This window comes from Schistocerca nitens, chromosome 5, assembly GCF_023898315.1.
Source record: "Schistocerca nitens isolate TAMUIC-IGC-003100 chromosome 5, iqSchNite1.1, whole genome shotgun sequence".
Lineage (NCBI taxonomy): Eukaryota > Metazoa > Arthropoda > Insecta > Orthoptera > Acrididae > Schistocerca > Schistocerca nitens.
In genome coordinates this window covers 43,403,402-43,430,915 of record NC_064618.1, presented here as the reverse complement: position 1 = coordinate 43,430,915, position 27,514 = coordinate 43,403,402, and the positions used below count along the sequence as shown (strand labels likewise).

Sequence of the window (27,514 nt, the reverse complement as noted above, 5' to 3'; positions counted from 1 at the left end):
TGCAAAGGTCCCGATTTCGAGTCTCGGTCCGGCACACAGTTTTAATCTTCCAGGAAGTTTGATAAACAAGTTGTCTAACCACTTGCATCGCGATTAGGTGACTTGGTAGTGTACATAAAATGGAAGTGTGTCCCAATATATGGAGTCATATGCGTTGTTAATATCAACAGATGCCTCTGTCATCTAATTTATTGCAAACATTTTGATATTCATCAAGGTATTCATGGTAAAAACGTAAATTTCGTGTGACGAGGGCCTCCCGTCGGATAGACCGTTCGCCGGGTGCAAGTCTTTCGAGGTGACGCCACTTCAGCGACTTGCACGTCGATGGGGATGAAATGATGATGATTAGGACAGCGCAACACCCAGTCCCTGAATGGAGAAAAATCTCCGACCCAGCCGGGAATCGAACCCGGTCCCTTAGGAGTGACATTCTGTCGCGCTGAACACATTTTTCCCCCTTGTTCGGCTTCATGTTGTTTTGTAAGCCAGACGCTTTAACCACTTTTGCTAACATAAAGGAGGTAATTATTATTGCTTAATATTATTTAAAGGAAATTAATCTTCCTCTTGAGAGTGGCAAAACGTATATAGTATATTAAAGTGAACGTGAAGTTTCTCATCTTCATAAGAAACATAAAATCTTGTATCCCCTTGAAATTAAAAGGTTTTTAGATAAAACTTCTCTTCTTATCACATAGTTGATTAACACTAAAATAAAATACATTTTTGTCAAATTTGTTCATGATGATTTGGTCTTGTGCTTCTTGCCACGGACTATGTTTGTTTTTTGAAATGTCTCATAAAAGGAACTAATACATTCTTGTTACAGTTATCTGTAACCCACACAGCTACCGGGAGCGAGCGGTCTCAATGGTGAAATTCTGTTACCTATAGTAATGAATAAACATTCTTACTGTGTGTAGTGGCCGTAAAATATTAATACAACTTAATTCGAGAAATCCTTGTATCAAGGAAAGTTAAGTCGAAATGAAAGTAAACGATGTAGAAGGAAGTGATGCTTGAAGTTCCAGAAGTTCAAAAGTTTAGCATGTATTAGAGGATGCAAGCAGTGAGACTTGATAATGCTCGTAAAGTGAGCAAGTTCAGAATATTTCACATGACATAGGCCACGGCAGCACAGATATCCAGCGGAAATGTTCCACCTGTAGTCGGTAACTTCTGAAAGACTCCGTGGCAGTACTGCAGGACGAGACGATGAATTCGGTAGAGTTCAGCTGACTGAAACGATGTCAGAGTCCAGCGGCAGTGATTGTGGAAAGACGGCGACATAGCGCAGCTGCCGGTGAATCGGCTCGACGTGGCTGCCTGTGGACCTCCGACTTTCAGCTACCCTACCCTACCCTGCGATTGTGTGGACAGTTTAGTGGTTCGCCACGAGGCCGATTTGCGTGTCTGGCGGCCACGTGGCGCAGTTTCCGCCGAAAGTGGCTGAGCAACTGAACCTGCATTCCCCTTACTATCTGCCGTCGATAAGTCTTTGTCCATTCACGGCAAAGATGCGCGCGTAAAATTCGGATCCATGCATCAAGTCCTTTCCTTCGTCCTGCATGGCAGCTTCATTTCATACAAAAAATAAATTGTTGGAAAAACGCACTTTAGGTACCAACTGTTTCTATTGTATCTTAATAGCTATCGGTTTATGTCGTGGTCCAGTTTTCATTGCATCTTCATATCTACCAGTTTCGGCCGTGGAGCATCTTTACTGTATATTTGCCAAAAGTAAAAAATGGAACAAATAATAGGTACGAAAAAATATGAAATAGAGAATTCGTAATAAGCACGTATGCATAATGTGTTCATCAATGCTTACAAGGCAAAAATGATCAACTAAACCAGTAGATCATTTCCTTTTCTGGCTGATAGAAAATTCAAAACTTCATAATAGGTGTAAGGAAAGACCATAACATGTCCACAAAAGCCCAATAGAGTTATGCTTAACGTAACAACAGTTAACGATATAATGAACAAAAGAATGAGAAACCAAAGAGGTAAGGGATATACAGAGTAGCCTCTGTAGTAAATGTAAAGGGCCATATCAAAACTCATTCTATCAATATATATCAAAGTTCACATATAAAACGAGTTGACAGCTGGTGAGAACTAGATAAGACTTCTACGTCGACATAAAAATGTAAACAAAGATGAAAATGATGTTATAGTGTAGAGAGCGGTACTAGTCACATACGATAAAAGTGTTATAGCGGTGAAAAAAATTTGTGTGAAATCTTATGGGACATAACTGCTTAGGTCATCAGTCCCTAAGCTTACACACTACTTAACCTAAATTATCCTAAGAACGAACACATACACCCATGCCCGAGGGAGGATTCGAACCTCCACCGGGACCAGCCGCACAGTCCATGACTGCAGCGCCCTAGACCGCTCGGCTAATCCCACGCGGCAGCGGTGAAAACATAAATAATGATCTAGTAGTATAGTCTCGATACTATATTCGAAAATGAGTGTAAATGAAATAATAGCATTATTAATGACAATTCTTGTTATACCAAACTACAATCTTGAACTACAAGTATAGAAATAGGTTAACAACAAGTAAAAAGAAAATATATGCAGTGATTCTCATGTATCTTCCCCGTTTAAGTCGTTCAGTTGAAACTTCTACTTAGGTACACATATCACACTTCTTTGTCTGTTTCTGGACTTACCGGACAGCATTAACAGTTATAAATCTTTTTCATGCATGTTTTATTCTAAAGTTTCGGTTAGGTGAAATCCAACAACTGTTAAGTGTGAATTTTAATCCATAGCTGTTTTTATTTGTACCTAAATATCTACCACGTTCTGTCGTGGGCCATCTCTGCGGTATAACTACCGAAAGAAAAAATGGAACAAGTACTGTATACGAAAAAAATATAAAATACAAAAATCGTAGTAAGTGCACGAGCATAATCTCTTTATGAAATCTTACATAGCAAAAACACAGGAAGTGAATACATAGAGAATTTCCTTCTCTGACCGATAGAAAATCAAAAACGTAGTAATAGGTATAAGAAAAGACCACAGCATGTCCTACAAAAGTTAACGATGTACTGTACCAAAACAAAGAGATTAGGCCCATACAGTGTAGGCTCTGTGGTATATGTCAAAGACCATATCAAAACACATTCTGTCGATTTATATAAAAGTTTATATCTGGAATGAGTTGACAGATGGTAAGAGCTAGATAGAATATCTTTGGAAGACACCTACGAACACATAAAACCTAACAAGGGTGAAACTGAGGGCACAGTGTAGAGAGCAGTACAAGTCATACGCAGTAAAAGAATTACAGCCACGAAAACATAAGTAAAGAACTAGTAGCCTATTCACCAAACAAAAATAGGAAAAATAGTGCAAGTAAAACAGTTTCATCTGCAGAAGTTGAAGGACTATCTGGATACTTCCAGGAAGATGGAGCAACAGTACACACCGGATTGACAACCTTGTCACGAATGCATGAGGTGTCTGGCGAAGAGAAAATAGTCAACAGAGGCAGCGCAATCTCGTGGCCACATCGAGCGTCTGAGTTTTGTACCTGTCGGTCAAACCAAACGGTCATGTGTACTCAGATAATCCTCCCACACAGGGACGACTACAGCAGAAGCTCAATGAAAAGAAATTGGCTGCGTCCTTTCCCGAGGAACTATAGCAGCATTTTGATAAATACACCAAACCTAAATCTTAATTGCAGTATAGGAACGTAAAGGCCTCTCCCCCTTAAAGCGACTCCATTGTTTTAGTAGTAGCGCACCGTCTCTCGATTATTTCAGTTGCAACACACGTTTCAGCAGTATGTATGTGTGTCGCTACGTATAGCTTCTGACCATGTAATTCACGTCTTGTACGCATTGCTGTCATGATTACATATGGGCGCAACTCTTCGAGTTTGTGCGTGATTTAATTTCAAAGGAGTTTTCATGAATAAATGAAAATGAAATTTTTGTTAGTTTGTCTACGTACAGCGTGTTCGGAAATTCCCGCTACAAACTTTTATGACTTGTAGACGGGAGTAAGTAGATAATATTTTGAATTGGAATCCATGTCCCTGTGCTACAACCATTAGAAAACGTATTGGCAACGCGATCACTTTTCCAAGTAATTGATTAGGTGTGACACAGTACATCACTTGTTTAACAACTCCACTCGTTAACAGCCAAATAAATTGCTCGTGTTCTCGTTGAAGGGTTCTGTTCAACATGACGTGGTACGGTCTCCTCCAGTCCGGGTGCGCGGTGTCTCCTTGGAGCTCCACAGTCACGCCTGCTGTGTGTTAAGGTACGCTTTCTCGAAGCCGTTGCGGGGAACTATCCGTTGTGGAGAACTATCTTGATAAAGGGGACGAGCAGCTCTTCCATTACCGTGGGTTTCGCAATTCACAAGGCTCATGCTGATGTATCTGCAAAACGTGCACTCAACAGTGGTGCTCTAACACTCACAGACACATGAATGAGGCTCAACCGAAGTCAGAGAGGTAAACAGGCGTCAAACATCAGCCGATCCAACGTAACCACCCACCACTACGACCGCCCTGTTCGGTACCATCCTACCGAACATATTTTCAAACGGCTATACCACGGAAATGGTATGTTCACACAAGCAGGTTCCTGTCAAAGTGTAATGTACTCACTCCCCTCTGTGAGTCCTAGAAGTTTCTAACGCGAATTTCCGAACACACCTCAGTATTACAGCCTGGTGTAATATCGGACAGCATGGCTTGGAGGGTAGAGAGGTTAACAGGGGAAACGCGAGCTCCCGAGTTCGACCACCAGCAGCATTATCGTTTTACTTTTAATGAAACGAATGGGAGAAAAACATCTGCAGTTGTTGTTGTCTAAACGTTTATGTACGAATCTCATGTAGGTAACGAAATTTTAAAACTTTTGTTTACACAAAAGCCATTGGCATTGGCCACAAGCGTTTACATTTATTCCAACAGCTACGGTATCCGTAACGTTCAATAACTGTTTGTGACAGCACCCGACAAAGGTCTAACGATGTCTACATCTTTGGTCATAACTATGGAAAATCGATAAACTCGATACGCAGTCAGTAGCCACACATGTAACAAATATAGGGAAAACTGATATCTCGCTACGGTCGCAGGTTCGAATCCTGCCTCGGGCATGGATGTGTGTGATGTCCTTAGGTTAGTTAGGTTTAATTAGTTCTGAGTTCTAGGCGACTGATCACCTCAGAAGTTGAGTCGCATAGTGCTCAGAGCCAGCCAAAACTGATATCTGTCAGGCCGTTAATGTAACAACATAATTTTCAGGAGCGAAGCGTTACACTAATTCTGCACAGTAGCTGCTCAAACGTCCTCCTTTAGCCTGACTGCACCCATTCCAACGCTGCGTCATGGAGTCTGCAAGCTTTCCGAAATCTAATTTTCCCTGATTTCATCAAAAGCTACAATTATTGTCACAAAAAGGTCTTCGATTGCGTCTACCAGGGTCGCGGAGACGAGTTTCTTCAGGTACCCCCACAATAAAAATCCAATGTTGTCAGATTTGGCGAAGGCTCTGGCCAGGGAACTGGATATCTTCGGCCAATTCACGTCTGAGGATACAATGCATCTAAATACTCACGCACCTCACCAGCAAAGTACGGCGGTTCGCCGTCCTAGAGGGACCGCCAAAAGAACGTCTTCTGAATACAACGGAAGGATGTTTTAATGGAATGCTAAATACATCTTCCCATTTAAATGGGGAGGAAGAAGGACGAGATCTAACAAACAGTCACCTACGACACCTGCCCAAATGTATACGCTAAACCCACGCTGTTAGAATTTGACATAAGCGCCATACGGATTTGCGTCCGTGCAAATGTGGCTGTTTCGGGAGTTGAATAGTACTTCTCTGGTGAAGCATGCCTCTTCTGTCCACCACACCATCCTTTCGAAACGAGGATAATCGTTACATTGATTTAAGGACCACATTGAATATTGTTAACGAGAGGGATAATCGTCTTCCACCGCATCGTGCACCTTCTGAAGATGGTACAGAAATAGGTTTTCGTCGTGTAGAACGTCCAATACTACAGCATGCGAAACCTGTAGCGAGAAACAAAAGGATACATTTTACCATGTGTAGTTGGCAAACATACTTAAGAACAGCGCAATAACTTTACGTATCGTGAAAGCATTAACTGTGACCCTCGAGCTGGTACTAGGTGTTGCAGCAACATTATCGAGAGCATTTTCTTCTAAATGAAAGTTCCGTACGTAGCGTGACCGTCCAGCGTCAACATTAAAACTTCCGGTCTCCCTTAACAGTCTATCAGCATCTGCGAAGGCATTCGCACACGGAATTACGTGGTTAGGAAATCCTGCGTTGTAAACGTTGCGAGTCTCCGGCCCATTTTGACCAACGGCGCCTCACCCTAAATGCGTATCGGCGTATTCCTCGAAGGAGTACCGATGACGTGCCGTACTATCACTACTTGCGTGTCAAGCCTACCGCGGTCGTTGTTTACTCGCACCTCTTTTCGTGTACCTTCGCAACTAAATGAACTCGTCCGACAAAGGTCGAGTGCACACATACGATCTCCGGCTACCAAAATTGATGTGTTTTGATGACATCTTCAAAAAATGTTCAAATGTGTGTGAAATTTTAAGGGACTTAACTGCTAAGGTCAACAGTCCCTAAGCTTACACACTGCTTAACCTAAATTATCCTAAGGACAAACACACACACACCCATGCCCGTGGGAGGACTCGAACATCCGCCGGGACCAGCAGCACAGTCCATGACTGCCGCGCCCCAGACCGCTCGGCTAATCCCGCGCGGCTGACATCTTCAGTGTGTCGCATCAGTTACATTGTATATTTTCGTAATTTGAAAGTATAACCTCGAAATGCACCAATTACGATACCCAAACACAACATGATCAAAGACGATGATGGACAAGCTTCCATAGAGAGGAAAGTTCGAGCTCACGAAGATTTTATTTTCGCACTGAAATAAAACATTTCATCAAAATACTTAAAGTTTTTGAGTAAGGAACATGTGTGGTTACTTACTGCGGTATTCAATTCTACCTATTGATATCTGATCGTGAATAAAAATTCGATCCTTGCAACAAAATAAAATTTTCTGTGTTATTTCTCAAAGTACAAAAAAACTATGGTAACACTGTCATAACACAATCGTTTTATAACAGTAAAAAATATTCATGTCTTTCATACTGGCACTACTGAACTAACTTAAACGTGAAGCTGCACTAATTGATGAGAATAGTTTGCTCTTTGTACCTCACTTTGAAGAAACCCTAAATTTGAGAACTTTTAAGATTGCAGCGCGTCAGCAATCGTGAATAATTTAATGATTATAAAGAATACGCCTCGACTGCAAATAGAAACCGGATGTTGACCTAGGTTGGGCGCGGATAACCACGCCTTCTTCGGAACCCACTAAAACTAGAAGCTGCCTAAAGAGGCATCGCCCAACACTAATATAGAACGCCCAAAAGTGCAAAAGACTCGCATAAAATGTAAACTAAACGGTACGTAGGTACCATGTCAATAACTGTACTCAGCTCAAACGTCAGAAGCGTGCTTCCTCACCCCAGCCAACGTTCGGTAGGCCGCGGGCTCTCAGCTAAACTCAGTTTCTTATTTCATCATTATCTAATAATATAGCTGAGAAATTTGGATTTAAGAGTTGGACATGGATATTTAATCAGTTTTGTGTTAATTCCATAACTGACCTGTCTGAAGGCTGGTCTAGGACACTCCATCCACTGGAATCTTTGCTGCATACTCCGACGCCTGTCTATATATCAAGTGCAATATAAATAATTTTTGTTATGAAATCATATGTTATCAACGTTTCTGTGAGAGATATTTTGGACTTATCTGTCGGCTTCAAATACGTTTAATTCAGTATATCTCGACATGCTGGTGCTTTCTTACCTGATAATATTAATAACCACATCATGTAATACAATTCATCATATCAAGTAAACTATTGTGATACATGATATCTGTCCCCCAGGAACAAATTCACCCCCAGAAATTTTATCCCCCCACCCACAGCTATTACATGTATGCTCTTCTGTGATGTGATATTTTGTACGTTTTTTTTTATTATGGCTGGAGAATCTTATCGATTTTGGACGCAATGTCAGGGACTTTAGCCTATAAATTGGAAGATGCAGGTGTGCCAACATCTTGCAGCTGAGAGAGATCACTGCGCTGAGGAAATAGGGTTAACTAGTAAAGTAGCGCGAATATGTTAAGATATTACGATTTACATGTCTTCGAAGCTGCCAGTTAAGTTGAAAAGCTAGTTCCCTTCTTTTATCTCTCAAACTCTCCGCAGGACATTTTCGCTCTTTTTGTGCAATAATAGGTGCATTTTTAATTCTGGTTCCCAGATTTACCTTACGACAATTTTGGCATTGGATTGTTGTTGATTGGGGTGACGACTGATCAGGTGTAGGTTTCTTTATTGTCTTTCGAACCACAAGCTTATGTCGTGGTAACGGATAAAGCTTTCAAAAAAGAAGAGGACGACCATTAATTAAATGTATTTACATACTTTCTCAAAAAATTTTAACCATTTCCCACAAGTATGAAACATAGAAGTAGGACATATAGGAAGCCTCACAAAAAGCGTGATTTTTGCACGTAAAATCCGAATGAAGCTAGAGTTTTCAAAGTAAGTTTACAGTTTTGTAGTAAGAATGTATTTTTTATGTATTTGAATCACTTTAAACCGTTTCCAAGCATTCAGTTCACGTAAGAATAATTTTCGACAACGAATAAAGATCATTAGATAAAAGAAATTCCTTTTGAATTTATCGATTTACCTACCCTAGTGATAAGTTTGAACCGATTAGTACAAGTATAGAAAAAAAAGTCCCAGAAAACCGTGCTTTCGAACGTAATTGCACGTAAAATCCGAAAGTGCCATTAGCTGAGCATTAATTTCAGCGGAAGTAACACCTTTCGCAAGGAATTAATCGATTCGCACAATGTACCTGGGCGCCAGCCACAGTTCATCGTTCACACCTTGCTTAATATACAGTAACATAGCTACAGGAGGACATATGTTCGTTACACAAAAGGTGGCTGGTCCGGGCTAAACCAAAATCTTTTTACCCCATACTCCTAGCTCAAATACACTCCTGGAAATTGAAATAAGAACACCGTGAATTCATTGTCCCAGGAAGGGGAAACTTTATTGACACATTCCTGGGGTCAGATACATCACATGATCACACTGACAGAACCACAGGCACATAGACACAGGCAACAGAGCATGCACAATGTCGGCACTAGTACAGTGTATATCCTCCTTTCGCAGCAATGCAGGCTGCTATTCTCCCATGGAGACGATCGTAGAGATGCTGGATGTAGTCCTGTGGAACGGCTTGCCATGCCATTTCCACCTGGCGCCTCAGTTGGACCAGCGTTCGTGCTGGACGTGCAGACCGCGTGAGACGACGCTTCATCCAGTCCCAAACATGCTCAATGGGGGACAGATCCGGAGATCTTGCTGGCCAGGGTAGTTGACTTACACCTTCTAGAGCACGTTGGGTGGCACGGGATACATGCGGACGTGCATTGTCCTGTTGGAACAGCAAGTTCCCTTGCCGGTCTAGGAATGGTAGAACGATGGGTTCGATGACGGTTTGGATGTACCGTGCACTAATCAGTGTCCCCTCGACGATCACCAGTGGTGTACGGCCAGTGTAGGAGATCGCTCCCCACACCATGATGCCGGGTGTTGGCCCTGTGTGCCTCGGTCGTATGCAGTCCTGATTGTGGCGCTCACCTGCACGGCGCCAAACACGCATACGACCATCATTGGCACCAAGGCAGAAGCGACTCTCGTCGCTGAAGACGACACGTCTCCATTCGTCCCTCCATTCACGCCTCTCGCGACACCACTGGAGGCGGGCTGCACGATGTTGGGGCGTGAGCGGAAGACGGCCTAACGGTGTGCGGGACCGTAGCCCAGCTTCATGGAGACGGTTGCGAATGGTCCTCGCCGATACCCCAGGAGCAACAGTGTCCCTAATTTGCTGGGAAGTGGCGGTGCGGTCCCCTACGGCACTGCGTAGGATCCTACGGTCTTGGCGTGCATCCGTGCGTCGCTGCGGTCCGGTCCCAGGTCGACGGGCACGTGCACCTTCCGCCGACCACTGGCGACAACATCGATGTACTGTGGAGACCTCACGCCCCACGTGTTGAGCAATTCGGCGGTACGTCCACCCGCCCTCCCGCATGCCCACTATACGCCCTCGCTCAAAGTCCGTCAGCTGCACATACGGTTCACGTCCACGCTGTCGCGGCATGCTACCAGTGTTAAAGACTGCGATGGAGCTCCGTATGCCACGGCAAACTGGCTGACACTGACGGCGGCGGTGCACAAATGCTGCGCAGCTAGCGCCATTCGACGGCCAACACCGCGGTTCCTGGTGTGTCCCCTGTGCCGTACGTGTGATCATTGCTTGTACAGCCCTCTCGCAGTGTCCGGAGCAAGTATGGTGGGTCTGACACACCGGTGTCAATGTGTTCTTTTTTCCATTTCCAGGAGTGTAGAAACGGTGCACCAAGACACCCCCTCCTCCGCCCTCCCCCCCCTCCCCGCTAACCATGATTCTGCGCATAGACTTCTCAACCATATTTTTACAGACAAGAATATAGAAGCCTTGTGTATCTGAAAGTTTATTTGTTAATGTTAAAAAACAGTACTCCATGATGTGCTCGAGGGGAATATTGTACTCGTCCTTAGAAGACATGCAGTGTGGAACTGGATGGCATTGTTCTTATCCCCGCAGACGTCTAGTTATAGATCGGAGAATAACTACATTTGCGATAAAGTAAGTACTGATACAAAGTGACAGCAACGCGCCTCCAGAATGATCACTGTCCCTGTTGCAGCGCAATGCCTGGCGCCCCTGGGTATGGAGTCCGGTGCCATTGCAGACGAAGACATATCGGCGAGCTCCTCCTTTGACAGCGGCAACGTCGGACCGCAAAATGGGAGGTGGGTAATACAAAAAGGAGCTCTTGCAACTTTAAACTAATGTAATATTCAGCTCTATGGCAGAAAAACTACCCATTACATTTTTCGAGTTTGGTACGTGTGACCGTAGATTTTATTTTTTTGCTGTAATACATTTCCTGCAAGTATTCGCAGCTATGATGTCAACTATTACCATTTGCATCTTCTTCGTTTCTATGTTCTTTAACATAGCTGTGCTGTTAAAACAAATGTTAATAGAGTGTATGACACTCCCACCGAAATAGTCATGTCACATTCTCCTCCACTATTCCATTTTATCTGGTAATTTATTATACAATATCTCGTCTCTCTTTTGTTTGACTACGTTACGAAATGGTTCTCTTTAGGATAGGACGATGATGCGACAATGACTTAGTATTGATAATGTTATGTTATGTTACGGCTAGAAAGTACCCGTGGCCTAGGGAGCCGGCACGGTAGCTCAGCGTGTTCGGTCAAAGGGTTAGCTGCCCTCTGTAATAAAAAAACTGAGTTAATCGATCAACAACGAACTTAAATGGATGTCTTACGACGTCCGCCCCGAGCAGATGCAACGAACGAAACCGAACAAAATGAGATTAAAAAAAAAGGGGGGGGGTAGCGTCATTGATTCATAATCAAAACGTCTTCGGTCCCGGGCTCGATCCCTGCCACTGCCTAAATTTTGATAAATAATCAGCACTGGCCGCCGAAGACTTCCGGCATAAGAAGTCAGCCTCATTCTGCCAACGGCCTTGTCAAAGATGGCGGAGGAGCGGATAGAGGTTCAGGGCACTCTCTTGTCCTAGGGGTGGGAAATTGCCCCTAAAGGCGGAAGAATCAGCAATGATCAACGACATGAGGATGCAGAAGGCTATGGAAACCACTGCATTAAAGACACGTAACGTGTATCCACAGGACATGTAGCCTGTAATTGAAGAAGTGTCACGATGATCTCTCCATTGGCAAAATATTCCGGAATAGTCCCCCTTTCGGATCTCCGGGAGGGGACTGCCAAGGGGGAGGTTACCATGAGAAAAAGATTGAATAATCAACGAAAGGATGACGTTCTACGAGTCGGGGCGTGGAATGTCAGAAGATTGAACGTGGTAGGGAAACTAGAAAATCTGAAAAGGGAAATACAAAGGCTCAATCTAGATATAGTAGGGGTCAGTGAAGTGAAGTGGAAGGAAGACAAGGATATCTGGTCAGATGAGTATCGGGTAATATCAACAACAGCAGAAAATGGTATAACAGGTGTAGGATTCGTTATGAATAGGAAGGTAGGGCAGAGGGTGTGTTACTGTGAACAGTTCAGTGACCGGGTTGTTCTAATCAGAATCGACAGCAGACCAACACCGACAACGATAGTTCAGGTATACATGCCGACGTCACAAGCGGAAGATGAACAGATAGAGAAAGTGTATGACGATATTGAAAGGGTAATGCAGTACGTAAAGGTGGACGAAAATCTGATAGTCATGGGCGACTGGAATGCAGTTGTAGGGGAAGGAGTAGAAGAAAATGTTACAGGAGAATATGGGCTTGGGACAAGGAATGAAAGAGGACAAAGACTAATTGAGTTCTGTAACAAGTTTCAGCTAGTAATAGCGAATACCCTGTTCAAGAATCACAAGAGGAGGAGGTATATTTGGAAAAGGCCGGGAGATACGGGAAGATTTCAATTAGATTACATCATGGTCCGACAGAGATTCCGAAATCAGATACTGGATTGTAAGGCGTACCCAGGAGCAGATATAGACTCAGATCACAATATAGTAGTGATGAAGAGTAGGCTGAAGTTCAAGACATTAGTCAGGAAGAATCAATACGCAAAGAAGTGGGATACGGAAGTACTAAGGAATGACGAGATACGTTTGAAGTTCTCTAACGCTATACATACAGCAATAAGGAATAGCGCAGCAGGCAGTACAGTTGAAAAGGAATGGACATCTCTAAAAAGGGCCATCACAGAGGTTGGGAAGGAAAACATAGGTACAAAGAAGGTAGCTGCGAAGAAACCATGGGTAACAGAAGAAGTACTTCAGTTGATTGATGAAAGGAGGAAGTACAAACATGTTCCGGGAAAATGAGGAATACAGAAATACAAGTGGCTGAGGAATGAAATAAATAGGAAGTGCAGGGAAGCTAAGACGAAATGGCTGCAGGAAGAATGTGAAGACATCGAAAAAGATATGATTGTCGGAAGGACAGACTCAGCATACACGAAAGTCAAAACAACCTTTGGTGACATTAAAAGCAACGGTGGTAACATTAAAAGTGCAACGGGAATTCCACTGTTAAATGCAGAGGAGAGAGCAGATAGGTGGAAAGAATACATTGAAAGCCTTTATGAGGGTGAAGATTTGTCTGATGTGATAGAAGAAGAAACAGGATTCGATTTAGAAGAGATAGGGGATCCAGTATTAGAATCGGAATTTAAAAGAGCTTTGGAGGACTTACGGTCAAATAACGCAGATGGGATAGATAACATTCCATCAGAATTTCTAAAATCATTGGGGGAAGTGGCAACAAAACGACTATTCACGCTGGTGTGTAGAATATATGAGTCTGGCGATATACCATCTGACTTTCGGAAAAGCATCATCCACACAATTCCGAAGACGGCAAGAGCTGACAAGTGCGAGAATTATCGCACAATCAGCTTAACAGCTCATGCATCGAAGCTGCTTACAAGAATAATATACAGAAGAATGGAAAATAAAATGGAGAATGTGCTAGGTGACGATCAGTTTGGCTTTAGGAAAAGTAAAGGGACGAGAGAGGCAATTCTGACGTTACGGCTAATAATGGAAGCAAGGCTAAAGAAAAATCAAGACACTTGCATAGGATTTGTCGACCTGGAAAAAGCGTTCGACAATATAAAATGGTGCAAGCTGTTTGAGATTCTGAAAAAAGTAGGGGTAAGCTATAGGGAGAGACGGGTCATATACAATATGTACAACAACCAAGAGGGAATAATAAGAGTGGACGATCAAGAACGAAGTGCTCGTATTAAGAAGGGTGTAAGACAAGGCTGTAGCCTTTCGCCCCTACTCTTCAATCTGTACATCGAGGAAGCAATGATGGAAATAAAAGAAAGGTTCAGGAGTGGAATTAAAATACAAGGTGAAAGGATATCAATGATACGATTCGCTGATGACATTGCTATCCTGAGTGAAGAAGAATTAAATGATCTGCTGAACGGAATGAACAGTCTAATGAGTACACAGTATGGTTTGAGAGTAAATCGGAGAAAGACGAGGGTAATGAGAAGTAGTAGAAATGAGCACAGCGAGAAACTTGACATCAGGATTGATGGTCACGAAGTCAATGAAGTTAAAGAATTGTGCTACCTAGGCAGTAAAATAACCAATGACGGACGGAACAAGGAGGACATCAAAAGCAGACTCGCTATGGCAAAAAAGGCAATTCTGGCCAAGAGAAGTCTACTAATATCAAATACCGGCCTTAATTTGACGAAGAAATTTCTGAGGATGTACGTCTGGAGTACAGCATTGTATGGTAGTGAAACATTGACTGTGGGAAAACCGGAACAGGAGAGAATCTAAGCATTTGAGATGTCGTGCTATAGACGAATGTTGAAAATTAGGTGGACTGATAAGGTAAGGAATGAGGAGGTTCTACGCAGAATCTGAGAGGAAAGGAATATGTGGAAAACACTGATACGGAGAAGGGACAGGATGATAGGACATCTGCTAAGACATGAGGGAATGACTTCCATGGTACTAGAGGGAGCTGTAGAGGGCAAAAACTGTAGAGGAAGACAGAGATTGGAATACGTCAAGCAAATGATTCAGGACGTAGGTTGCAAGTGCTACTCTGAGATGAAGAGGTTAGCACAGGAAAGGAATTCGTGGCGGGCCGCATCAAACCAGTCAGTAGACTGATGACCAAAAAAAAAAGTTATGGCTGGCTCTGAGCACTATGGGACTTAACATCTGAGGTCTTCAGTGCCCTATAACTTAGAACTACTTAAACCTAACTAACCTAAGGACATCACACACATCCATGCCCGAGGCAGGATGAGAACCTGCGACCGTAGCATGTTATGCTATGGATAACACTTTTTTTCTTTTGTCGTCAGAACACCAACAGTGGGACAGTGTAATATTTACATTTCGCTTGCCTGTCTGCGACGATTTACAACAAACTTTTCACACTGAAAATTAAACTGTCCAAGTTTCAGAATGTGATTAATTAGTCTAATAATTAAGATTCCATATGGATCAATAATTAGCCGTCTAACGTGACACGTCACGCATTCAGACGAGCCAAAATTCAAAAATCTGGCAAACTCGCTACTTGTGACTGCAACTTACGACGGCCGACACGCTGCCACTGCTAACTCACATGATCTAAGCAAGCAAAAACGATAAGTGATTCAAATACATAAAAAACAAATTCTTACGACAAAACTGAAAACTTGAAAACTTGCAAGCCAAGATGGCAATCCATCACTGAACACCGTTGTTTGCTGCATGACTAACAATATATCACGATGCTTGAAACCAGACGAACGAATTAACTCACTAAAAAATTTCAAAAGTTAATCAATATTTCTGAACTATAAGAGAAGTATATCTGTGGGCAAGATGGCCCACTTTGCAATTAAATGACATTGAAAAGTGCAAGTGTTAGTACAGAAAGAGTACCTGCCAGCGACGAATGAATGACGTCATCACGCACTTATCTATGACATAGTCGTCTTCATCACTGTGCATTCCACGTCCCCTTTCAATGATGTCATCTTTCCACATACCCTCCCTTTTTTTCCCATCCACTCCACCGCAACAAAGTCCCCTATCGTATCCCAGTACTTTATAGCTGGTTAAAATGACAGTCAGTCACAGTGCAGACCCAGAACAGCAATCTTCATTATGCTCAACTGCATCCCACCAACTGAATTACTTTCGGCATAGTCAAAACTATTTATCCAGAAAATTACGCAAACCGTGTAACTTTCATTTTACGCCGAGAAATTACACATTAAATAGCACCAGTGAACATGAAAGTATGATTTTTGTATTGTACATGGCATAAGGCACAACAGACGAGGAGATTAATTATTTTACACATCTGTATTGTTCAACTGCGAATACATTAAGATTGTTTCATAACAGTTGTAGTCGCCACAGTGGCAGTTTCTTCGGACATACATGCATGTCTGAAAGAGCATTGCATCATACTCGTGAACAACGCAGGCACTGCAATATCGTATGTTAGTTTCTGTCTACAGTGTCTGGACAAATGTCAACAACACAAAAAAATGTAATACTTACATCAACTATCACAATGTTATTCACCTTACACACACACACACACACACACACACACACACACACACGCACACACACACACACACACACACACACACACACACACACACACCTCAAATTGGTGCTTAAAACATTATTGTAGGCTGTTAGATTAAGTACTCGAAACCTATTAGCATGCCTAAATAGGTATAAAACAAGTGAGGATAAAAAATAACGTCGTCAAAGGTAATTTTGAAGCCAGCAATTGGTGTGAGATATATTGGAACTTGATATTAAATATTTCCATGTCTGAATTGTTCTGTGACGGTTTTCAAGTGTTACAATAGTATTTCCAAGTATAAAATACATAAAAAGTGATGTCTTTTCAGTCTGAGAAATGTTATTGTTGGATACCTAAAACGGACTGACATCATCTAGCGGTCTTGCATGTTTTTCAGTAGTTATTCGCCTTAGCAAGAGCTATTTTAGTGATATAAAGGTAAGGCGCCGTTTTATACACTGGAAAATATAACCATATTTGATTGTTGGAATAACTTGTCAGAAAAAACTCTCTACTTGCTTAATCAATGTCATGTTTGCACTTGTGATGTCTGCCGATGTACATTGATGTAATACACAAACATGTCATAATTCACTGAGCCATGCTACATGTATGTGTGGTCTTAATGTCAGTCATTATGCCAGCTGATGATTTCTCCACCCACGACTACCTGAGGGCAATGGTGCCACGATACTGCATGTGTGAGTTAACGACAGTCAACTTGTTAACGGACCATTATTCGCTAACCTAACAGTATCCGTGGCAGTCACCGCCACTTTGCTCTAAGATGAAGATGTGATTGTGAGAACTAGTCAGAAGTTTTCGAAACTGCTGGGGACTATTCAGAAATTTCTGTGTGATGTAATGAAGAACTTCCTAAGATGTGTACACATGCCTACCCATAGTATCCTTATAAACTGACTACCTTCCCCCCTCAACCCCCCCCCCCTACACACACACACACACACACTGCAAGCTGGCCATCATTGTCCCCACAGTAGTATCAGGCACTCATTTGGCGTGATGACGGTTACCATGGGTGGAGTAACGACAGTCACATTTTACGCTACGTTATGATATTTCATCGAAGCGTGATGTAGTTTCTATTATATCTCATTATGAATTAGCATTGTCAGCAGATGATTGCAAATATTTTGTACTGTAAGATACTATTAAAACCCTAGCGTGAAGTTGCTACAGTAGTTGATACTGGTTTTAGAGATACGTATTTTACGAATTTGTTCGTGGAAATTCCCTAATTTTGTTTTGGTAATTCTCGTTGACAAGTGCACTGTAACCTGTAACTTATATGAGCAATAGTTCTCATGTCAGATCTGCAGTGTTATAGAACCAATGTTACATGGATTTAATAAATGGTGCTAAAATCAAATTATGGTCTTCTAGTAAGTTACAGCTTAATTCAGTAGCGCCGGCCGCGGTGGTCTAGCGGTTCTGGCGCTGCAGTCCGGAACCGCGGGACTGCTACGGTCGCAGGTTCGAATCCTGCCTCGGGCATGGGTGTGTGTGATGTCCTTAGGTTAGTTAGGTTTAAGTAGTTCTAAGTTCTAGGGGACTTATGACCTAAGATGTTGAGTCCCATAGTGCTCAGAGCCATTTGAACCATTTTTTAATTCAGTAGCGCCGGCCGAAGTGGCCGTGCGGTTAAAGGCGCTGCAGTCTGGAACCGCAAGACCGCTACGGTCGCAGGTTCGAATCCTGCCTCGGGCATGGTGTTTGTGATGTCCTTAGGTTAGTTAGGTTTAACTAGTTCTAAGTTCTAGGGGACTAATAACCTCAGCAGTTGAGTCCCATAGTGCTCAGAGCCATTTGAACCATTTAATTCAGTAGCGTCAATGAGTGACCTCCATGTATTTTAGTAAGTTATACGGGCGCTTTGGTTGTGAAAATACTAAAGTTAAAGGTCCATTTTGCTTATTTAAAGTGTGGTACAACAGTCAAAATTTGGTCGTTAAAAACTGCTATATTTCTAAGTTCTATAACTACTGCTAAAACGCAAGCCATGTGATTTCTTGAATTTTATAGAACAATTAATTTGCGACAGTAGCAGCACATGTATTTTGTGATCGAAATATTAGTCCTTTTTAAGAATAATACGATTCTGATATGTGTCCTTGGTGTCCTTCACATTGGCATCCTCCAATAAAATCTTCTTCGTTTACAAGCCTCCACCATCATCATCAAAGGTAAACTAACTGACTGTCAGAGTTGGCATGACGTTCCACTCTTATAGATCCAATAGCAGTTTCTGGAGGCTTCCAGAGAGGACTAAAGTGATGCATTCACAGCACGTGCAGCAACTCTGGCCCGCTGCTGCACCAAGTGGTGTCAGATGGCATGAGGGCACAGCGTCGTGTTTGAAACTGCCACTCCCGCCTCCGTACAATTGCAAACAATCATCTTTGCTTTTTCTCGATAACCAAAGCCCGCCCCCATCCTCTGCTGTGTAGCCCTGGTGTCTGCTAAAATTGCTGGTGTTTATTCTAGTTTTGGTCACCTCCCTTATAGCAGAAGTGTGTCATGATATTGCATGAGCCAAGACTCTCGTTATTTCAGGTTTTATTTTATGTCCATAGAATGGTGCGACTAATATTCATCAAAATTCTGTGCGCAGCACCAGTTCAAACGTGGTGTTTCGCTACAGAAAACTGAAGAATTACCTCTGCATTCCAGCAGCGCTGTAAAAATGATAAAGAATAGAGTAGCTGCAGTTTTTCTAACTGGACACTCGCATGTTATGTTACCATCATTTATTTTGATAACAATGATTTAATTTTCGAGATGTCGACATTTCATGTCTGTTTTGTTGGACTGTTATCTTCGACATTGTTTCATCTCTGCCATTTTACACCACCCCTTTTGTTGGATTTTGTTTTGTGTTTACATCTTCTGCTCAGTGTGGTGTCACCGCCAGACACCACACTTGCTAGGTGGTAGCCTTTAAATCGGCCGAGGTCCGTTAGTATACGTCGGACCCGCGTGTCGCCACTATCAGTGATTGCAGACCGAGCGGCGCCATACGGCAGGTCTAGAGAGACTCCCTAGCACTCGCCCCAGTTGTACAGCCGACTTTGCTAGCGATGGTTCACTGCCCACATACGCTCTCATTTGCCGAGACGACAGTTTAGCATAGCCTTCAGCTACGTCATTTGCTACGACCTAGCAAGGCGCCATATTCAGTTACTATTCTGAACAGATAATACTGTGAATCGAGTACCGTCAAGAGCGAGGTTCATCATTAATGGATTAAAGTTAAGTATCAAACTATTTACGTCCGATTTCTGAATTCTAATTCCTTGTCATATTCCAGATCTCACGTCAGTATAGTCCTTCCCTCCTCACGCCAGCCTGCGTGAGCTAAAACGCGTGCGTTTCGGCCTCCTCTAGTATCACGGTGTTGTCTCTTCTGCCAACACTACACTCAGAGCACTACAAAATTAGATTTGTGTGTTATGAAATTATGCTATTTATGTGATGCACCACAGTAAACATCTTATCAAAGCACCTCTTTCCTTCCTTCTTGAAACCGTGTTTAGTCGGTCCGATGTCCAGAGAGGGCAGCGATCCTCGGAGTGACTAATCATCAGTTATTTTATAGTCCACAGCTCGTGGTCCAGTGGCTGGCGTAGCTACCTCTCGATCATGGGCTTCACGGATCGATTCCCGGCTGAGTTGGGGATTTTCTCTGCCCGGGGACTGGCTGTTTGTGTAAAATTTGGACTGTGCAAAAATTGGAAGTCTGTACGAGCGCTACCATCCGCGCAGTTGGGCACCCCACAAACCAAACATCATCATCAGTTATTTCATAGTAGCTGAATTCGGGGTTCATATAGTAGCATGAAAGGTGAGTTCTGGAGGAGGAACCCTTAAGAACGTGAGCGCGATTACTAGACCTGCTGTTAACGATCTACAGGTTTTCAGCCATTGCATACGTTTCACTTCGACTCATGCAGAAAAACGATTATTGGCTGTATCGTGTATTATGGATTGTGAAGTCGCTCAGACAGAAAAACGGAAGAAGGGGGTTATAAGACCAATAAGAGCCTCTCAGTGTAAAATGTCTACCCAGCTCACCGATGGACCTGCTCTCACTGTGATCATCTTAATGGTGGACGTTTTAGCTATAGCAGAACTTCACTGTCCATAGATAATGCTCGAGAGTCGTCCGAGATGTCAGTGCTGTCGGACTGACGGCTACGTGGTAGTTTCTTTGAGACTGCTGTTTATGCGCCTTAGCGAAGGACACGACCAATATCTCTCCCCATCCTTGTCTAATGACATAATCGTCGGGACTTTAAACTATAATCTTTCCTTCCGAATAATGTCCTGGAATATGCCATGCCACAGTCTAATCTGATGGATACTCAGCGGTTGCTTTATTTAAGAATAATAAAGGATCTGACAGAAACATAACGTAGTGTCATGTCCCATGTCACTGTTTGTATATGAGTACAAGGTGAGTCACGTAAGACGTTAAAGCCTGTGTTATTTCATGATATGTTTAAGTTTCACGAGTTTCCAGCAGATGATGGAGCACAAGGGTACGTAATTTAATCGTACTATTACTACACTTAACTCTTCAGTTAATTGAAGTATTGAAGGATGTATTTTTTTGTAATGAAACTATTTACTTTCTTTGGCGGCATTCAAACGACGAGTATGTATGTTACTAAACAACTACGACGGTCGCTTGGTCACCCACACACCCAGTCCCATTTTCGGGTGCCTGTCTGTGTGTAAGTCTTGAGGGCCCTAACGTACGGCGGGCGAATTACCCAGACTACATTCAGCCAGTATTTGAGAATTGGGGGGCTTAGCGAATACCGAAAAACTTTGCACGTAATTCCAAACCTTTTCAAAAACTTTTCTCGCTGACACGCTCACAAAACAAAGGAAGTAATGAAATTTATTGGTTACCACATTTTCCCTGTTCATGCAGTAAATCTTCAGTATAGGGCATGACGTTCTAATTTACTACTTATTAACTACTAACTCTATTCACCACGCATTTTGAAGATAGTACACACAAATATGAATGAATGTAACTGCAAAGCTAAATAATTATATGACACATATTTTATATTTATTCCAGTAACGGTGACCTGATGATATGCATGATACAGCCTGCTTGTTCGATAAAGTTATATATATTACATAGAGTTGTATGACTTCGTAGGTAAAATAAAAATTAAAACGCTAGGTTTTCTCTTCCACTGTTCAAATGCTAGCCTCCGTAATGGCACAAGACAACCTGATGTATCTATTTAGTCGAATAGTAAAGTAGTGTTGTCAGATGCATAAATGAGTAAAGGATTTAAGCCAAAGACAAAGTTTTTTTTATAGATATGTATTCTATTAGGTTTGCTTCTTACTAAGTGTTTTACGAGTATGAAGCAATTAGAAAGCTGATTTTTTTTCAGTGCCGTAATATTTCTTTTGCCGCTATTTATGGTTCACAATGAACTGTCGCTAAAGCATACGACTTTTGTTGTACGTGCCGTATGTGGTGCAGCTGTCGTTTACTCTTCATTGCTTTTAAATGTCCTGCTGTTTTTGGAAATTTTTTAAGAGCTTTTAAATGTCCTACAGTTTCTGGGGAAAATTTTTAAAAATCTGAAATGTGGTAATTGATTTGCACTTCTATAGTAGTAATTGTTTTGTCCTTGGTGACTGAATATTTTAATAAAGAAATTCTCTGCATCCTGACAGGGCACACCCTGCCTGTCATTTCCTTGTGGCAGCGTAGGAAGTTGTGTGCTTCTCCTGCCAATTTTCATTTGTCCTCTTCATAGATACGTGTACGTACAATCTTAATATGGTTTGCATGCTATTGCGGAATATACCATTCTGTTTGCTGGGCACGTGTCTCCTGGTATGACAGGCTCTGTATCCTGTAATATGCACTCAATTTTCATAACAGTTTATTGGATAAACTGTAATTTTAACACTCTGTCTCATGGGATTATCTGAAATTGCGTTCAGTTAACCCGAAACCTTAGTGTATCTTTAGAACGTTCTTAGTACTGCATTTCTATCGGAAAACGCTGGAAATTGGTTCGTCTGAGACGTCTCTTCCTTCTTCCAAAACGTTACATACTACTCCTCTCTTGCTATAGCTGTCAAAATGTTGTTATGTAAATTGAAAGTGGAGGGGGAGAAAGGAGAGTAAAGTGAAGGTATCACTGCTTTTAGCTGCATCGGAACGTTACGCAGAATGAATGGCGATGAGTAAAAATGTGTACCGGACCAGGATTCGAACCTGGGAGCTCCTGCTTATCAGGCAGGTGCGTTAATAATTTGTTAGTTCTTTCTTTAGTTATTGTTCGTTGTATCTGTTCGTGGCGGACGTCCCATAACATCCGTTCACGCTCAGCGCTGATCCATTCACTCAGTTTTCTTTATTACAAAAGGCAGCTAAACCTCTGACCGAAAACGCTGAGCTGCTATGCCGGCTACAGTGGAGCCTTCAGGACACAGTGTTATCGCATCTGAGCGTACTACCTCGGCAAGCCTCACAGTAGATCCATATTCACAACAAGCGCCACCTATGCTCAGACCTTATACTTTACCTCCATGCATGGTACTGTGAGATTCCTGCAGGAGGTCGGACGTATTTGTGCATCCACAATGAACAAGGCGGATCCATTGTCCATCAAGCCGTATCGGTTATATGCACACCTGGTGTCTGTTATTTCAGATACGTCCGAAAAAATAGATACCACACCTTCACATAAAATGCTGTTAAACTGAAAATTTGTCGTTTAATACGTGTTATAGTACACAGTCCAGAATCAGACAGGTCGAATCTTTTGATGAAAGGAATGTTTGAGTGCCTGGACTGTGACAACTGAGAGAGTACAGTTTCTAATCATCGGGTTATACTCGAAGTTTGCCAATAGAACTGTAGTTTTTCCCGCAACGCCATTTGTGTCAGATTAACCACTTATCTTCCATTGGAACGTATAGGTCTCATTATACGCTATCAGAGAAGCAGTGGGAATTTACTGCATGTATCGCACTGTTAAAGGAAAACCTGCTAATGTTCCGTAGAATTCATATAATTAGAGACTGTACCTGTACGTTTGCTATTTTCAGTTTTCACTGTTACCTCTGTGCACTACATTTTTCCCCATACAACTAGAACAGTGAAAATGAATGCTTTGGGAAAGAGAGACGCATTTGTCAAAAGAAAGAGTGTTGCTACACGCCCAATTGCAGCGCTAATATATAGTCATTCTTGGGGACCACCTACCAACTGAAGTTGGAACGAGAAAAATATGTGCAGGATGTTCTAGGAGAAAGAAGGAAACTGTAACAAAGACCGCATGTACTGTGTGTCAAATTGATTTGTGCAAAACCTGTTTCGCACCGTATCACAAGTTGGAGGATTGATTTTACTGTCACATGAGACACTCGAATTTGCATGTAATTTCTCATTTAGAACAATATATAGAAATTTCAAATATATTCAATCGTAAATACGATCCAAGTGTTTTTTGAATATACACTACTGGCCCTTAAAATTGCCGCACCATGAAGATGACGTGCTACAGACGCGAAATTTAACCGACAGGAAGAAGATGCTGTGATATGCAAATGATTAGCTTTTCAGAGCATTCACACAAGGTTGGAACCGGTGGCGACACCTACAACGTGCTGACATGAGGAAAGTTTCCAACCGATTTCTCATACACAACAGCATTTGACCAGCGTTGCCTGGTGAAACGTTGTTGTGATGCCTTGTGTAAGTAGGAGAAATGCGTACCATCACGTTTCCGACTTTGATAAAGGTCGGATTGTAGCCTAGCGCGATTGCGGTTTATCGTATCGCGACATTGCTGCTCGCGTTCGTCGAGATCCAATGACTGTTATCAGAATATGGAATCGGTGGGTTCAGGAGGGTAATACGGAACGCCGTGCTGGATCCCAACGGCCTCGTATCACTAGCAGTCGAGATGACAGGAATCTTATCGGCATGGCTGTAACGGATCGTGCAGCCACGTCTCGATCCCTGAGTCAACAGATGGGGACGTTTGCAAGACAACAACCATCTGCACTAACAGTTCGACGACGTTTGCAGCAGCATGGACTATCAACTCGGAGACCATGGCTGCAGTCACCCCTGACACTGCATCACAGACAGGAGCGCCTGCGAAGGTGTACTCAACGACGAACCTGGGTGCACGAATGGCAACACGTCATTTTTTTGGATGAACGAGCATTGGAAGCGTTCATTCGTCATCGCCATACTGGCGTTATCCCCCGGCGTGATGGTATGGGGTGCCATTGTTTACACGTCTCAGTCAGCTCTTGTTCGCGCTGACGGCACTTTGAGCAGTGAACGTTGCATTTCAGATATGTTACGACCCCTGGCTCTACCCTTCATTCGATCCCCGCAAAACCCTACATTTCAGGAGGATAATTCACGACCGCATGTTGCAGGTCCTGTACGGGCCTTTCTGGATGCAGAAAATGTTCGACTGCTGCCCTGGCGAGCACATTCTCCAGAACTCTCATCAATAAAACGTCTGCCGGCCGCGGTGGTCTCGCGGTTCTATGCGCGCAGTCTGGAACCGTGCGACTGCTACTGTCGCAGGTTCGAATCCTGCCTCGGGCATGGATGTGTGTGATGTCCTTAGGTTACTTAGGTTTAAGTAGTTATAAGTTATAGGGGACTGTTGACCACAGCTGTTAAGTCCCATAGTGCTCAGAGCCATTTGAATAAAACGTTTGGTGGCCGAGCAACTGGCTCGTCACAATACGCCAGTCACTGCTCTTGATGAACTGAGGTATGGTGTTGAAGCTGCATGGGCAGCTGTACGTGTACACGCCATCCAATCTCTGACTCAATTCCCAGGCGTATCAAGGCAGTTATTACGGCCAGAGGCGGTTGTTTTGGTTACTGATTTCTCAGGATCTATGCACCCAAATTGCGTGAAAATGTAATGACATGTCAGTTCTAGTATAATATATTTGTCCAGTGAATACCCGCTTATCATCTGCATTTCTTCTTGGTGTAGCAATTACAATGGCCAGTAGTGTATACGTATCATAAAAAAATACAGGATTATCATTCGCAACATTACCATTAGGTCTTCTACATGGGGGTGATCAAAGATACAGAAACACTGCGGTAAACGTACGCTCGAACGCAAATGCAGATGCTAGCCGAGCGTTCATGTGGCGCTGTTGTATTTGACCACGAATGACATCTGCACAACGTCCTGAATTATGCTGAAATTGTCAGTCATGGTCAGAACAGTGTTCTGTGTGGTTGTGAGTGCATTATGTCGGAGTTACGTGAATCAGAACGTGGGATAATTGTTGCTGTTCGTATGGTGGGTTTTCCCATAACTAAGGGAGTCGAAGTGTCTGGTGTTTCAAGAAGAACTGTATCAAAGATTTGTACCGCATACGGAGAAACAGAGGAAACATATTCCGGTAAGTCACAATATAGACGAAACAGTGTGTTGAGTGATTGTGACGGTCGTTCATTGAAAAGGATTGTGGCGAAAAGTAAGAGGATGACAGCCGCAAAAGTCACTGCTGAACCCAGTGTAGCACTCGTGAAAACTGCCACTACCAAAATAACGTGAAGGGAGCTCCATAAACAGGGAATTTCCGGGAGAGCTGAAATTCCAAAACCACTTGTCAATGAAGCAAATCTCTATAACGGGAAAATGTGGTGCGCAAGTTATAAAACAAATACAGTGGAGCAATTGATGAATCCCATATGAATGAATGAGTGTTGTTGCACACTGTTTCCAACTTCTGGCCAGGATTATGATTTGAGTACGCCGTCCCAAGCTTACGATGCACTCTGCTTGCTGCCAAAAGTGGAATGGAATTTGGTGGAATGATAATTTGGACAGAGCCTAAGTCGTCCACTGTAGAAAGAAGGGTATGTGATTGATACCTATCTTCAGTATCATGACCTGAACTTCCCATTTTTTCACTAAGAATGCTATAAGAGTCCATTCAAAATAACTCAGGACCTGCATTTATCCATTACGAGAGTGGAAGCTCTTTTGAATGTCTGTACTTTTTACTACGCTGTGCAGAGCATGGTAACATGTTGTGCGCTTGGTGCTTTCATGTTTTTGGCCACATCTGTAGGTCCCAAATGAAAAATACCACTGGAGCACATGTAGTGTTGCTCTTTACTACCTCCAGGGTTTCATAAGACGACTGCACGACGACTACGAGCTGTGGGCTTTCTAATACAAAATGAAATGATATGGTGTGGTGTTGTGTGGCCCTCAACTTCGTACCCTCTGACTCAGAGTTGAAATATTAATGTTTTGGCTGGTTTCGTTGTCTAGGTGCTACAAGCCAAATACTGCTGAGTCTACAGTATACAATATGAATATACCCATGAATCGAATGGTCGAAGGTTCCTATCACTTGGCAATTGCGAATGTAATGTAGAAATTTATAAATGAAAATGGTTCAAATGGCTCTGAGCACTATGGGACTTAACATCTGAGGTCGTCAGTCCCCTTGAACTTAGAACTACTTAAACCTAATCAATCTAAGGACATCACACACATTAATGCCCGAGGCAGGATTCAAACCTACGACTGTAGCAGTCGCGTGGTTGCAGACTGAAGTCCCTAGAACGGCTCAGCCACACCGGCCGGCTTATAAATGAAAGATTGCAATTAAATAAAATTTGCAGGTACTGTCTTAACGACTTTAAATGATGAGTACGATAGTAGAAGTACTTTTGAGAATGTGAGATATTTATGCAAAACTCTTATTGGTGTCAATGATGCAGCAATTAAATGAAAAATAAAATATAAGTTGAATAACACAGAAACAATAGATTCTCACTGCACGTAATTAGTTATGAACGACAACATAGCTCGCGAGATATTCACTTGTAAACGCATACTACGCCTTCACTGTAGAAACCTCGGAAATCACAAGTTCACAAGGCGCCACTCTGAAGTATCTCTCGCGACCACTTGCAAACCGCTGCACACTCTCCACGTCTCTCTCGCAGCCGTGCGTCCGTCGCGCCGTCACGTCCAGCACTCCCTATGCCCTGTCCCGTTCTGTCCCTCCATTGACTTCAGTTGTTTCCTCCCTTAGTAACGAGCGCTGTGATTGGCAATAGCGCTTCCGTCGTGTCTCCAAGC

At 42.7% G+C, this 27,514-nt stretch overlaps 1 protein-coding gene across 1 annotated transcript in view; it reads left to right on the top strand.

The window, feature by feature from the left end:
- Window positions 1-27,514, top strand: part of LOC126260170 (discoidin domain-containing receptor 2-like) — a 132,892-nt gene that overhangs the window by 15,115 nt on the left and 90,263 nt on the right. Inside the window, exon 2 of the mRNA XM_049957434.1 lies at window positions 10,913-11,018. Coding sequence (XP_049813391.1) covers window positions 10,913-11,018 — 106 coding nt within the window. The remainder of the gene's footprint in view (window positions 1-10,912; window positions 11,019-27,514) is intronic.